At 56.2% G+C, this 15,078-nt stretch overlaps 2 protein-coding genes across 2 annotated transcripts in view; one reads left to right on the top strand and one right to left on the bottom strand.

The window, feature by feature from the left end:
* Positions 1–1,083, top strand: part of SHMT1 (serine hydroxymethyltransferase 1) — a 26,506-nt gene extending 25,423 nt beyond the window's left edge. The window contains exon 12 of the mRNA XM_003996366.6: positions 34–1,083. Within this exon, the coding sequence (XP_003996415.2) occupies positions 34–206 (173 nt within the window). The 3' untranslated portion in view covers positions 207–1,083. The remainder of the gene's footprint in view (positions 1–33) is intronic.
* Positions 896–14,895, bottom strand: SMCR8 (SMCR8-C9orf72 complex subunit). The gene is made up of 2 exons (XM_003996337.5): positions 12,023–14,895; positions 896–6,121 (listed from the first exon to the last, which is right to left on the bottom strand). The coding sequence occupies exons 1-2, from the start codon at positions 14,383–14,385 to the stop codon at positions 5,668–5,670; spliced, it is 2,817 nt and encodes a 938-aa protein (XP_003996386.2). The 5' UTR covers positions 14,386–14,895; the 3' UTR covers positions 896–5,667.
* Between the last annotated feature and the right edge of the window lie 183 nt (positions 14,896–15,078).

Raw genomic sequence — 15,078 nt, forward strand, 5'->3', positions numbered from 1 at the left:
ACAGGGGACCCGTTCTGTCTCTTGCGGGCGCAGGGATAGAACTGACTCTGCAGATTCAGGACGACGTTGGTGCCAGAGCCACCCTGAAGGAGTTCAAGGAGAAACTGGCCGGGGACGAGAAGCACCAAAGGGCCATCAGGGCTCTCAGGGAGGAAGTGGAGAGCTTCGCGGCTCTCTTCCCTCTGCCCGGCCTGCCTGCCTTTTAGAGGAGGTGCCAGCCCCCACCTGCCCGTGGGCACCTGCCTGGCACCCGACTGTCGGGACTGCACAGGGACCGCTCGCTCGAGGACCTGGTGCCCTCGTGGGGAGACAGGAGAGCTGCGCCACACGGGACCAGGCTGGGTCAACTTCATGCCCTCTGAGGGGGTTTCTTTTGGACTTTCCTCACGTTATCTCCAGAAATCAAAATTTGTTTAAGACCCATTGTTAGTAATTCTGGGACAGGTTATTAAGGAGTTTAAATTTGATCCTTTCAGTTCTTCTGGAAAATTGCAATTATTTAGCCTGGGTCCAGGGCAGATGAGTGGAAAGACCCCAGTAGTTGCACTCGCCCTTCTCTGAGTTCCCGGGCTTCCTCCAGACTCTGCAGTACAGAAACACCCAAGTTCGGAGCTTCTAAAAGCTGCCTCTTCTTAATGTCTTGTTACGCGGCGGGCTGCTGCAGCACCGACTGATGACCGTTACAAATGAGAAGGCGAATCCTGAAGCTAGGTCCGGACTACCAGTATGGTGGGGGTTCCTCCGTGGCACTCAGGGTGTCGTGGAAACGGTCTCGTTTGCCCCCCACCCCCGGAGGGTACCAGGGCCCATCAGGTGTAAGCACCGGCTGAGGAGAGACGGCTTTCCTTCCCTGTGCCAGGTAACCAACTCCCCCCTGTGATCAGGAGACCAAGCGTCACCTTCCCAGAGAAACTTTATTTTTCACAGAGCCAAAGTGCAAAACATAGATGACCATTTTTAATAAGCACAATCGAATGTGTAACCACAGAATGTCTACAAGAATCATAAGAGCTTTAAAAAATACAACCAATTTTTATATTTCAAAAATATCGGAACTCAAATAAATTAATTTCTTAAAAAGTACACTTCTCATACTATTTGTTTGGCATTTACTCCGGTTAAACTCTGGTGCGGCCAGACCCAAGAGCCGGCGTCACACGCGTGTTCGAAGTACTCGCGTGGTGACGACCACAGCTCACGTGGTGGTAGAGGACTCACGTTCACACGCGTGGACAGAGGGACATGCGGTAATAAAATAGCTTTCCCAAAATAACAAACACGAATTCATCACAGACTATGCTTTTCACCGCAGTCTTCAAAGGTGGCGCTTATATTAACCCAACCTGTGTAGCCAGCCAGCGTGGGGGCAGTCGGTGGGTCCTGCCCGGAAGGCGCCCCTGGGGTCGAGGGTCCAGCACGTTACTGGCGTCTATACCAGCACGGGCGGGGACAACGGCCGCAGACTCCACAGGGTGTGGGTGACACAGCAGTCCCCATATCTCTGCCTCAGTTTGGGAGCCATCATGCTGCCGGGACAGTCTTCCGTTCGGGGGCCTGGCTCCTCCCCCGGCCAGGGCATCTCCAAGACCCTCCTGTGTAGCCTCCACTTTGGAGCTAGATAAGGACTCCCAGGAGGCGTGGGCTCCACACAGTGGCTTAATTCACTGCAAAGTGCTCGTTCCACCCCCCCCCCCCCCATCCCTCCTCCTCCCCGCTATGGTCATACCAAACCTGAACAGAGGAGGCTAGATTAGGTCAGTGCTCACAGCATTCTCCTTTGGGAGCTCAGGGAAACTTGGTGTCTCAGGCCCTATCAGCTGAGACTGGTTTTATTTCCGGCCAGAAGTAGCAATTTGATGCTTTCTCCTTTTTGCAGTCTGCTAATACTGTACCTCTTTTAAAGATTCCAGTTTTGTCACTTTCTGTCACAGTACTGGGGAAAAGCCAGAAAGCAAGTTGGTTTGCTTCTAAAGCACAAACCAAGGCACTTTCTTCCGAGCTTTCTAGGGAGATGGGAAGTAAAACCGGATTGCTGGCTTGGGAGATCAGCTCCTCGGAAGATCGTCCACACTCCCCGACGGGTTCCCTGCCGGCTGAGTGTTACCGCAGAGGAGAAGCTGACCTGCCTTGCAACAGCAGGTCCGGGGAGGTCGGGACATGCGTCTCGCGCTGGCGGAAGTGGGCGGTCACCGTGCGTGCCGCTCCCAGCCTCCAGAAACATGTCATTGAACTGTAGCAGCCCTGGCACTTGGGGTAGAAACTGTTGGACTTCCTAGGATTTGAGCTGGGATATGTCATTTGAGGTTGAAACCTACAATACCTTGACTATAGCAACGGAGAAGCAAAAGGCTAGATGGGAAATGACAGGTGGGCTGTCGCGGTTCATTTCCAAATTCCAGCGCAATCTGTGAAACTTCAGCCCTTGCAAGTTAATCATGGAAAAGTCACAATTTCTAACACCCCAAGATTCCACCGAATGGAGCAAGGTCCCTAGGGAAATGGTGAGGTGTGAGGCAACAGCTCAGGCCGGAGCGTCCCAAGGGCCACACGTGGGCCTCTAGAAACCACGACTGCGTAACTGCTAACCTTATCAGGCTGCTCTCAACCTGGACTGCTTGAGAAAGGGTGGCTGGGGGCAGGGGAGCGGTAACGGATTGGAAGTGAAGTTGAAATAAACTCAGTTTTGGTGCCTGGGCCTTCAAAATGAGTCAGGGCTGACAAAGTCAAGGGGCACGGATGGCCTCTGTTCTCTGCAAAGTGTTTTCAAGATGTTTTATCTGAGGCAAACCTGAAACTAATATTTTTCAAGAGACAGCCCTGTCGCATAGAGCTCCCAGCCTTAAGATTTGCAGACGCGGGACTTCTAGTGGGTTCCGCTTCTCCAAAGTGGAGGGGATCTGAGAAGGGCAGTCCCACAGTCTCAAGTGCCTGCCCACACTGGCTCAGTCCCTCGGCCACTTTAAAATCCCTTTGGAAAGAAACATTCTTGGCATCAAGCAATCCTCGGCAACTGCCACACTGAAAAGCTAGGTTTTTACCAAAATTTAAAACTGGAGTCTAACTACTTGTCAGGGAAGCCAGCTTTCTTTCACGGAGGAACGACTCAAGGGAGACGCTCCTCACCCACTCTTTCTGAGGCTGGCCCCAGGACAGGGCACACTCGTTCTGTTCACACCCGACTGGTCTCTTGCCTCAGAATCCTGGGGCCTCTGGAACCATCCTCGAGGCAGAGCTTCCAAGCAAGCACCCTCCAAAGTGACTTCTACTTCAGACTACCGTGTTGCCTGGCCTTAGCTTCTAGAAGGCCAGATGTGACTGACCTGCCTTGATCAGTTTCCCAGGTGACAGCAATGTTAACTGTAGAGTCCGTGATGCTGTGGAACAGGATGAAAAGCAATGGTGGTGCCAACGATCGCTTTCAACTTTGTCAAACGGACCCCACAGACCCTTCTTTCCCTTGGAGATAAAGTGTCGTAAGGTCATGTCCCTGGAGGCCTGAGTAGACAGCAGTGAGCCACCCAGTTAGAAAACAGAGCAGCATCTTGAACACGAGGGACACGGGAGGCGGCAACGAAGAGGGGAGCCCATGGAGAGAAACAGGCATCCTACGCAGCCTTCCCCACATGCAAACACACGCTTGACATTTAAAAGCTGCCAAAACATTCCTGGCGACTCTTCTGTGCGTGAACAAAGTAACGGGCACGGGTACAAAGAACACCCGTGAGATGTAGACAGACCGTCTACCTTAAAAGGTCCTCAGTCCCAGCCTCGGGAGCGAAATCACACACCCTCTGCCAGGAATGTGGACCCTGACCGGAAGCCGGCGGCCAGGAGCCAACGGGCCACATCCTTGTGTGGAGGACCCGGGCGAGGAAGGGGCCACGGGAGGGATGTGACGCAAACCCCCCTTGGGTTCCCGCCTCCCCTACGTGACCTCGACGGTAGGCCACAAAGCTGACAGAGCAGTCTCAGCGGCAAGACCCCAACTACCCGGAACACGGCACCAGCAGGTGCACACATGCGTGCTCAGGAGCAACCGCCCGTGGCTGGTTCGGGTCTGTTTTATCACAATTTTCTTGGAACGAATTAAAAAGCAGAAATACTAAGAGTTCTTCCTAGTTGGAGAAAGAAAAAAAAGCAGCCATACAAAAAAAAAAAGTGTAAAAACTTCAAGGTTGCAAGAAACTCTATCAAGAAACCAACAGCAACTGAGTAAGAAGCCTCAGGGGGTCATGGTGGGTGAGTCGGGGATTGTCTCCTTCCCTGAAGGGAGGACTCACACGGGACTGGAGTGAGCTGCCGAGAGGTGAAGGTACTTACGGAGGCCCGCATGGGGGCGGGAGTGAGCCGCAGTGAGGAGCATGTACTTGGGGGACCCACATGGGGACGGGAGCGAGCTGTGGTGAGGTAAGCACACCTGGGGGACCCGCGAGGGACGGAGTGAACAGTGGTGAGGTGCGTGTGTCTGGAGGGCCCACGTGGGGGCAGGAGTGAGCAGCAGTGAGGTGTGGGTATTCCAGGCCCACGGGGGACAGATCCACGAAGACAGCCAGCCACACAAGGAGGCTCTCCTCCTTCCTGGGGGGACCCTGCCCGTGGGTTCTCACCAGCTGGGCTGCCCGCCCGGACCAAGCAGCCAGGTGGAACCGCGCCGTCACTGTGCCCACAAGACCCGCAAGAGGTAGTGAAGTGGTTGCAAAGGTTTGCTGTGGGTGGGGGACTGGGGTGTGACCTCGGCCGAGTGCCAGCATGTCTGCAGACCTTCCCCAAGAGGACAGCGTGGACTCGCTCCCAGAAAGGCTGGTGGGCTGGGCCCCAGAGGCCCGCCGGCTCTTGTCACTTGCACGGGGGCGATGGCACCGTGGCCCCGGGCTCTCCAGCTGCGAGAGCAGTTCTCACTCACAAGCATGGACTAGCGACTAACGCTAGTCCCTCCTGCTGACCCGGGGGAACAAGGTACGAGCCCCCCCCCCAACTCCCCCAGGCACTTCTGTGCCTAGTGGGGAAGCGAGGACCAGATAGGGTGCTGCTCGCTCTGCCTGCAGCCTTGGGGCGCAGGTCACGCGTCTGTCGCCACCCAACTGAGGCACGGCTGCCTCCCCTCCATGTCACTCATTCAGGGGCTTTCTCTGGGATGATGGGCTCTAGGGGGCCGAGTAAAAGACCCTAGCCGGGGTCTGAATGGGGCAATGGATGTTCTGTTGTCCAGTTTCCCACCAAACCATTTCAGTTAACGGGGCGCTTCCCTTCACTTTGCCACCCAGGTGTCTGGGAGCTGAATGCGTAGCCTGCTCCTCCCGCGTGGGCTTCACCTTTCCACCCCTCACGCCCCCCACCCCCACCCCCCGCACCGTCAAAAGGGCGCTGGCTCTCTTCTGGCCTGGCTACCAGTCCTCAGGGAGCCAAGCGGCCCCCTCCTCGCCAGGGGGGCCGAGAGACCTAGTACCGTCCTTACTGACGCCTTCGGAGAGCCAGGCGCCCGCCTCTGCCGGAGTCCCGACTCCCAAACCGCCTGAAGCCACGGGGGAACCAGCGCCGCCACCTCGGTTTCCTTCCCACTCAGGTCACCAGCAGCCTAGACGGCTCAGAGGGCCGCCTGCTCGTGCCAACCCCTCCCCTCCCTGTACCCTGAGTCACAGGTCTTGGTCACAGTGGCTGGGACTGACCTCAGATTTTGTACAAAAAGCTGGGGACGTAGTCGAACCTGAGCGTGGGGTGGCCGGTCCCGGGAGGCTCCTGCACGTAGTGCAGCTTCAGCAGCTCAGCCAGGTACTGGACCACCTTCATGTCTTCGTTCACCAGGCCCAGGTTCAGCTTCAGGAAGCTCGCCCGGCGGCTGGCCAGCAGTTCCTCGGTCTCCCTGTCGTGGGCAGGCAGGTGCAGGTGGTGGCAGAAGGTGTAGAGGAAGGCCTTGGAGCAGAGCTGGGTGAGCACGCTCTGGACGTGCAGGTAGTAGGTGCTGCCCCGCTTGATGTGAGTGCGGTGGTCGGCCAGCCGGGGCACCAGGGCGCCTCTGTAGAGGGGGCAGCGCAGGGTTTTGCTGTCCAGGTCCAGGATGCTCGTGTAGCGGCTGTAGCGGCTCAGGGTGTGGAGGGTGCCGGCGCCGGCTGGGGACGTCACTCTGAAACACACAGGCCAACGTCAGGAGGAAAGGCTCGGGGCGGGGCGGGGGAGTCTTCCCGTTTCCAGGCCGGCTTCCGCCGGCCAATACTCACTAGCTCTTTCTGGAAGGCAAGTCTGATCATGATGCTCTTCAAAGGGCTCCTCGCCACCCTCGTGACCGAGTTCAAGTGCCCTGGCATGGCCCACAGGCCCTGCTTCCTGTTGGCCTCTGAGGCCCCATCTGTTACATCCACGACTTCCTTGTGGCCACGCCAAGCTTTCAGAAGGGCCTCAAAATCACCGGCCTTCGTGCTCTGCCCAGAATGCCCTTCCCTTCCATTGGCACTTGGTTTAGGGCAATTCAAGCCTTACCCAGCCATCCCCGATCCCCTCCTCTGCTTCCCTGCTTTCTTTGCTTTGTGACCCTGGCCAAGTTCCTTAGCCCTTCAGAGCCCCCTCTGTAAAACAGAGATCACTGGTCCTGCCTCAAGCGGTCACTGCAGAGACAAAACGGGCTGTGCTTAGGAGAGTGCCTGGCCCTCAGTATTACCAGCCCAGCAACGATCGGCGTGGGGACTGCCATTTAGCTCTAGTCTCTCCCACTGGACAAGGCTTCTGCAGACCCAGGACCATCTGATTTGGCCTCCTGCCCCACTGCCCACTACTGTGCCCATACATCAGAGGAAGGCAGGGCTTGTTCAGTGAGGGAAGGGGTCAGAGTGATCAACCCTAGTAGCTCTGTACAATCCTCTAGATCAGGGGCGCCTGGGGGGCTCAGTCAATTAAGCATCCGACTCTTGGTTTTGGCTCATGATCTCACGGTTTGTGAGTTCGAGCCCCGCGTCGGGCTCTATGCTGACAGCTCGGAGCCTGGAGCCTGCTTTGGATTCTGTGTCTCCTTCTCTCTCTGCCCCTCCCCAACTTGTGTTCTCTCTGTTTCTCTCAAAAAATAAATGTTAAAAAAAAAAAAAAAATCCTCTAGTTGAATTTTCCCAGAGAGTCACCCTGCAGTCTGGCAAATGTCTGGCTGACCAGAAATTTCAGAGGCGGACAAAGTTCTGGAATTCAGGGCTTGTGCCAGACCTGAGATACTGTGGACAAAGGACTGACAATCACTCGGGACCAAGGTAACCTATTTTTTCCTTCCTGGGTGCTGTCATCTTCTCGTGTAGTTAACAGCATCTACTACATATCAGGCAGTGACCTAGGGGCTGAACAGGCAACGAAGAATGAGCCTGGTCAGGCTGGGAAGAAAGCACAGGCACATAGTAGGTACACTGAGTAGAGATATGGTCTGGGTCTCCACAGGGAGGCCCGGGGCCAGGAAAATCCTGGAAGAACGGCCTCGGAGCTAGGCCTTACAAGAAAGGTGGGCTCCGAGAACCTCAGGGGGCATCCAGACCATACAAGAACAGGACCACAGAGACGGGAAAACAGAGCCACATGGGCCATGTGTCGTGAAAACCACGAGGAGAGCAGTGGGGTGGGGACCCCATCACATAGGCGATGAAGAAGCAGGGCTTGCAGGTGGCTCACTGGCTTCTCGGGGACACCGCCTTCTCAGTCCACTCCTGAGGCACCCTTACCTCCCTCGGAAGGGGGCCCAGGCCGCAGGCCAAATGCCTCCTCAACCTTGGCACATCCAGCCCCCCGAGGTTCTGCCGCAGCAGAAAAGCCAGGCCTCGCCCCGTCTTCCTGTCCCTCCATTCCAGCCACCTGTCCTGCTGGAACACCCTGCCTCGGCCCTGCCACTCCCAGGAGCTCTGACACCCCCACACCTACCCCTACCTACAGAGGCACCACTTTTTCAGAAGATGCTGCTCCTTCTAACTCTCCCTCCACCTGTTTCCCACGAAGCTCGTCAGGAGGCAAGCTAGCACGGAAAGAGGCAAGCCCCAGGCCTTTGGTCCTCTGCTCCTCCCACACCTGTCTTAGGTTCATTACCGCCCATCCCAACACCGGAGGCAGCCTCTGGACACATGTGGACACTGAAGCCCAGAGAGGGGCCGTGGCTCACGCAAGGTCCCCCAGCTAGAAAGTGGCTGAGTCAGGACGCAACCAGGGCCTCTACCCGCCCCTCTGACAGAGTGGTGACAGTGCCCCACAACCAGCACTCTCTCCCGTGAGAACTGAGCTCTGTTTTTCAAACAGTCCAGCGCTTGTTCCTGCTACCTGGAAGCAATACGATTATCCCTCATTTTGATTTCAAATGGGAAACCAACATGAGTTGGTACCCATGAGTATTTACCCATCTCTTATACCCACGTGTGATAGATCTGACAGATGAGCATTTCCAGGCAGAAAGCCTACTTCAGTGGAAAAAAAATCCAAGGGCAGTGAGACCGGCAGGTTTGGGGTGAGAGTCTTTAAAAACAGATTATCATCAGAGCTGATTTTGGCTGGAGTCAAAGCACCTGAGAGGGGACAGACCCTCCTGGGTCAGAGTTCTCGGATTCCAGATTAACCCAGCACGGGGGGATCAACCCCTGCCGCTGCTGAGCAACCCATCCCTGGGCAGGAACTTCGTGGCCACTCTTCTACTACTCCTCTTGAATGCTGGCCCTCAGACGGGCCGCAATCTGCCTCGCGGTTTGAAGACTGCTTCTGCCTGCTGGGCTGACTCACCACCTCTCTGCAACTCTGAGCGTGTCCAAGGACAGGCTCCACACGGGGGCTCTGCGACATTCCGGATGTGCACCTTCCCCACAGCTGCACACGGTAAGCATCTTAAGCCCCACTCACAGATGTGTCCAACAAGCTTTGCGAATGAACGAGAAGAGAAGACTGGCCCAAATTCACACGGTGGACAGTGGCAGCGTCAGGACCTGAGCTCACAGCGCCCACTGTGTCCCTCCCTCCTCGGGTTTTCATCTCAGAATGAGAATGAGAATTTCATTCTCAGAATTCATACTGGGTCGACTGCTCACCTCCCAGGATTGCTTTGGGTGAGCGGTGGCCAAACCAGTCCCCACTCCCGTGACGTGCCCCCTAGGGAACAAGGCCTCCGACCCCTGCCCACCGTATCTCGTACCAGAGCGGGACCCTCTGGCGGCAGACGCTGCCAATTCCCAGCGTGTGCGCACACCCAGAGGTCTGAGAAGCGGAGCGATGGGAGGCGCTTCCCCCCTAGGGAATGTCTGCAAAGCTCTCGCCTGTCACTTCTGATGGGTCCCTCGCCTTCGCAGAGGGATGCTGAAAGGCTCTAGAGCCTGGCCGGGGAGGGCCACGCTCAGCGGCCGCTGCCTCGGCCCGCCCGCCGTGAGTCGGTACGCGTCCCTGCGAGGTTATCCAAGAAGGGCTCACAGTGATCAGGTACAGACCAGATGCGATGGGCCCTTCCACACCTGCTCTCACGACGCAGGTCTCGTCAGCTCCGTGTGCAGATACAAACAGGCCCAGAGGTCAGGCTGACAGAGTGGTGACAGCGCTGGGGCTGGCGTGGGGGCCCCATGGAGACCGCGCCTGTCCTATCACGGGGATGCACCATGGCTGACTCACCTTACAATTCTGGCAGTAGGCCGGGTGGCCGGCATTTAATAGCCGCCTATAAACTTTTGGCAAATGGTCGTTCAGTGATCCAACCCTCTCATTTGCTCAGGAGGGAACAGAGCCTCGCGTGGAGGAGTGACCTGTGGCTAAACAGTGGTAGGGCCGGCCCGGGACTCAGACCAACTCGAACCCTCTGCACCTCGGGGAGCCCGTCCGCCAGCTACTCTCTTGCACCCACAGACTTCAATACTGGATCACAGCAGGTGTTCCAAGGCAGACCAGCCTAGGCCTCAGAATCCTCAACACAGCACTCCAGCCAGGTACCCAAGAGAGCGGAGCTGGTGTAAGAAATGAACTTCTTTTGCCGTTCTGGCACATTCTAAGGAGGGAATTTCAGGGAAAGCAGAAAGAGCGACACTGTCCTGAACCTGGTCCTGGATAAGCGGGCCGTCAATAGATTGATGTGCATTTTAGATTCTCCATCTTTAGAGGTGAATAAGTGGAAAGGTCAAAGGTTGGGGTGAAGGGGTCAGCTGGAGAAGAGGTGTGTTTAAGGGACACCGACGCATTATTCCACCAAGACAAGTAGCAAAAACAATCCATGAAAAGTCCTTCCCTTCCTGCAACAGGTGGGTTAAACCCGAGCATAGGGCTGGCATCAGCCGAGGGACGGGATCCCGAGAGGAAGGACAAAGCCCACAAGGGCACCCAGTGCAGCCCTCTAACTCCTGATTCTGCATCCACAAGCAAGGACTCAACTCGGTGGTTTCCTAGGTGGCCCAAGGAGGGGACTGTTCCAGGTGTCTTGGCCATGTCATACCAAGTCCCCATGACACGCTGGCAAGCCCACCCTCCTGGTCACTCAAGCCAAACACCTCAAGCCTTCCCCAAGCACCTCTGTCCCTCATTTCCCACACTTCACTAAACTGCCCCGTTGGTTTTCTTAGACCACACGATGCACTTGCTGTTGGAACTCTCCTCCCTGTTCAGCAAGGCTCTGGCCACCCGTCTCTGCTCCTGAACTACGAAGTCTTCCAGGGCAGTGTCCTTGCTCAGGTACCCCCAGATGGTACCCCAGCACCCGCCAGCATGGCCAACGAGCCAAGTCAAGACGGGGAAACAACACTTGCTTGAATCTCGGCACCACGACCCTGGGGAAAGCCTAACGCAGCAAGGGTTAGAGCGAGGGCCGGGTGACCTCTGCAAGAGGGGCAAACAGGGCAACTCGGGACACCGGCGACCTCACTGATACCAAGGACCTCAGCAAAAGGCAAGATGGAAAATCAGAACAAACGGTTGCTGACTGCAGCGGGGCACAAATTCCTTTTGCTCTTTCCATGTGACATAGGAGGTGCAGGCTGCCTGCGTCAGCGCCTCTGTTTTACAGATGTGCAAAGTGGGCCGCTGGGAAGAGGATGAGGGCACACCCTGAGGGAAAGAGACCCTTAAACCAGACAACTTGTCAAGCAGTATTTGGAAAAAAACAAAAGAGAGTCTACTAAACCTCCAGTAACTTGGAGAAATGAAAGAGCATTCAAACAGAGAAAGTAGGAATTGGGCCTTGCATTTCCTTATTATTTAAAAAAAATTTTTTTTAATGTTTATTCATTTTTGAGAGACAGAGAGAGAAAGAGAGAGAGAGAGAGAGAGAGAGCGAGCGCACGAGCAGGGGAGGGGCAGAGAGAGAGGGAGACACAGACTCCGAAGAAGGCTCCAGGCTCTGAGCTGTCAGCACAGAGCCCGAAGCAGGGCAGGAACTTTCGAAACACCATGACCTGAGGCAAAGTCAGACACTTAACCAACTGAGCCACCCAAGCACCCCTTGCATTTCCTTATTAAGACAGACTTCTAAGTTGGGGGGTGGGGGGGGGAACAGCCTTCTAGGGTGAACAGGAGAGTGGAGTAAAAGCCACTGGACCCCTCTGATGTCCCTGTCACCAGTGATGGCTGCCATCTTCTAGGAATACCACAGACCTTTCTCAGAATCAGGTCTCGCAATCATTTATACCATAGTGTGAATTTGAGGATCACCAAGAGCCTGAGATCTGGAAGTCAGCCGTCCCCCAAGGCTTGCTGTATACCAGATGAACTCCATGTCCTACTGAGTCAGAATCTCTTGGGGGATCGGGCCCAGAAATTCACGGTCTAAACAAATTCCCCTAAATAATTCTGACCCGACAGGTTGCAGACCTCAGTTGGCAACCACTTAGGAACTGCAACCCCTCACGGGAGGGACAAGGAAAGAGAAGACCAGAGAAACGGAAGGACGTGCCCAAAGTTACAGAGTGAGTGTTGGGGGTCCGGTCTGGAAGCCAGGTCTCCCGATTCTGGCCCCACCACGCGGACGTGTTAACCTCACCCAGAGGGATGGATGTTCAAAACCTCGTCTCTGACTGGACAGGGCCCTTCCCCACCCCCGGTAAACAGTTACCTCTGCAGGCCGATCAGCTTCCACTTCTGAAAATCTGTGATGTGCAAAGGAGAGGAGACCCAGTGCTTCACCGGTTTGGCGTGACGGCTGTGGTTGGGGACAAAGATGGACAGCGCCGTCACGAGCTTCCTCACTATGGCCTCATCCTCCCCCAGGACCACAAGGGTCCTCCCGCTGAGCAGGGAGTAGATGGCTGGATGGGCAAAGGGGTACTGACGGATGAATTTTAAGGCGTTCTGGCCAGCCCTCTTTTTATGCCTCTCAGAAGAGGGCCCGGTGGGATGAGCAGAGGAGGGAGTCCTGTCTGAGCTGGTGGAGGCTATACTGCTCATATTACTGGTAGTGTCCGAGTAGTTGTCCAGGCTGGTCTTACTGACATCCCGGCTAGCCAGCAGGCGGCTCGGGTCCAGCTCAAAAGCAGGGAAGCCTTCAGAACTGTTGTCTCGGGAAGGGCTGGCGTTTTCCCCTGCAAAGTCCACATGGAACCCCTGGTCTTTCTGCCTGTAGCGCTGCGGGGGGCTGCTCACTACTCCGTCCGGGTCAGAGTGTGTGTGGGCTGGGGTGGAGAGGGGCACCCGCAGACTGTCACTCTCCTTCCCAATGCAGCAGGAGGAGTCCGTTTGGGACAGGGTGTTTTCTAAGCTGCCCTCCTCTGCCTCACCCAGCTCTGGCGGGCTGATGCTTGCCTGGAAGTGGATGGCTCCCTCGCTGTCATCTGCGTACGACGACTCTTCTTCGTTAATGGCACTTGGGTAGCTGGCCTTAAAGTCATCAGGGATGAGGGCCTCAGAGGGGCAGGTGCTGAGGACTTCGATGCTGTCCTCGCTGATGGTCCTGTGGCTGACTGCTTTGCTCCGGACCACCTGGGGGCTCAATGGCACCGTGAGGCTGGCCTGGCTGTCAGACTTAGACAGCACAGAGGTGGACTTCTCCGTGCCCAGAACCTCGATGCTTTCGCCACTGCTGATGCTCCCTTTCATATCCATATCCAGGCAGTCCAAGTTTTCCTGGGGGTCAAAACTGCTCAGTTCTGTCACCTCCACTTCCTTGTACTCCTCATCTCCAAGCTCCTGCTCCATCTTGATCGGCACAGACTCCACACTGGACTTGTAAGAACCAACGCTGACGAACACTTGAGGAATCGGACACTCGTCCAGAGACCTGGAAGGCGGCCTGCCTGGACTGGGCTTAGGGGGCGCGCTCTCTTGCTTCTCTACCATCCGGTCGTCCACCTCCACAAAATCTTCAAAGAGGAAGTTTGTTATGTGCTGTTGTTTCAGAAGCGCTCTGTCAATCTGGCTGGTCAGGAGGTAGCACAGGTCTCCTCTGAACATGTGCTCTATGTGGCTGAGCTGAGCCAGGGTCTGGGTGAAATACTCCGTGTCACAGAGCTCTTCCAAGGTCTTCAACTTCTTGTCAAAACACTTGGTGGACTTTGCTTTGATGAGCTTGGGGGTGTAGGCAGGTCTGCGGGTGTAAAGGTCCGCGTCAGCCGACTCATCAGGGTTAGAGGTAGTGGCTACCTGGTCGGCCTGATCCTGCGCGTGCTGTGTCTCTGCAGAACACAAGGCAGACCCCTTCGACTTCCGATGAGGGTATGAGCGGATCTGCTTCAGGAGATCTTGATGTTCAATTATGGACTTCTCCACACTGGCCAGCTCGTTGGCTTTCTCAATTGCCTGAGATGAGTAAAAGCCCTTGTCATTGGCCTTCTTCTGGATCTCCGTTTCGGTGTGCAGCACTGTCCTGGTGTAATCCAAGTCTTTCAGCTTTTTTTCAAGTTCTCCCGCAAATGCCTTCCTGTTGCCCGTCTTCAAGCACTCAGAAGCTTTGGAAAACTCGGCTGAGAGCTCCTGAAACTGCTGCATGATTTTGTGCTGGTCCGCTGAGATATAAGCCATGCAAAAGGGCCTCACAAAGCCCCGGGCCTCCAGGTCGTACAGGGTAAGGTGGTGCACGTACGCAAAGGCTCCCTCCTTGGAGTCTCCCAGCACCACCTTGGAGTCCTCCACAAAGTTCAGCTTGGGGTAGGCGGAACCCGGGGGATGGCCCACAAAGGAGGCCTGGTAATCCACAGACATGATCCGCAAGGAGAAGTAATTGAGATCAAAAGTACCAAAAACTTTGGTGTCATTGGGGATGGTCAGCAAGGGTTGGGGTCCCACCTGCTCAGAGAACTCGGAAATAAGGATGAAGTCCCGAGAGAACTTGGCCCCGGACAGTTTGGACCATGGGTTGGCTCCTTGGCTGGCGAAGGGGAAGAGTGGCACCGAGTACTCCTCGGGCAAGGCGGGCTCATTGTAAGGCTCCTCCTCGTACTCCTCCTCTTTGGTGAAGGCCACCACGTCAGGGGCGCTGATCATATTTCCAGATGTATGGAGAGAACATTGAGAAGAAGTGAGAAAGAATGCGGGGTAATCAATGCAGGGAAGCCATGCCTCTGGAAGAGGAAGCAAAGTCCTTGCGGTCTTCTTTGCGCCCTCAGGGGTACTAGGCTGTCTCTCGCACACTCGAAGGCTCGAACTCCCACAATCCCGTCAGAGATACAGCTAACTCTTCCAGAGCCCCGAGGGGCCTCATGAACTCCGCAGGTCCAGAAGACCGGGTAGGCGGGTTACCCTCCTCCTCCTCCTCCTCCTCTGGCGAGGGCGTCCGGCGCAGGACACCTGCAGCGAGGTCACTCGCACACCCGAACCCACCGCGACAGCAACAGCCCAGCCCTGAACCGGTGCCTAACGCGGGACTACGGGCCGCCGCAGGGGCCAGTCAAGCGCTGCCGCCCCCACGGCCCGAGGGCAGAAACCGTCGCGGCTCCTTGGACGCCACAACCTGGAGCAGGCTACCGCGGCGCCGCCATCTTGGCATCACATGACTCGCGGTGTCTTGCGCCGCGTGACCCGGAAGCGTCCGCGTAGACTTCCGAGCGGGAGAGAAAAGGATTGTGAGCGAACGACAGGTCTGGGCGGAACTTTCCAGCGGCCTCTCCCAAGGACGATCGATTTACCAACCACTGTCGGGAAAGAAAGGAAGTGGGGCGGAGGAGCGGAAACGTACAA

The sequence above is a fragment of the Felis catus genome, chromosome E1 (assembly GCF_018350175.1).
Source record: "Felis catus isolate Fca126 chromosome E1, F.catus_Fca126_mat1.0, whole genome shotgun sequence".
In the NCBI taxonomy this organism is placed as follows: Eukaryota; Metazoa; Chordata; class Mammalia; order Carnivora; family Felidae; genus Felis; species Felis catus.

Excerpts from the sequence above, each read along its gene's own strand:
- SMCR8 (XM_003996337.5), bottom strand. The coding sequence starts at position 14,385 with ATGATCAGCGCCCCTGACGTGGTGGCCTTCACCAAAGAGGAGGAGTAC. Across the intron at positions 6,122-12,022 it reads AAGCTGATCGGCCTGCAGAG|AGTGACGTCCCCAGCCGGCG; the intron begins GTAACTGTTTAC and ends TGTGTGTTTCAG.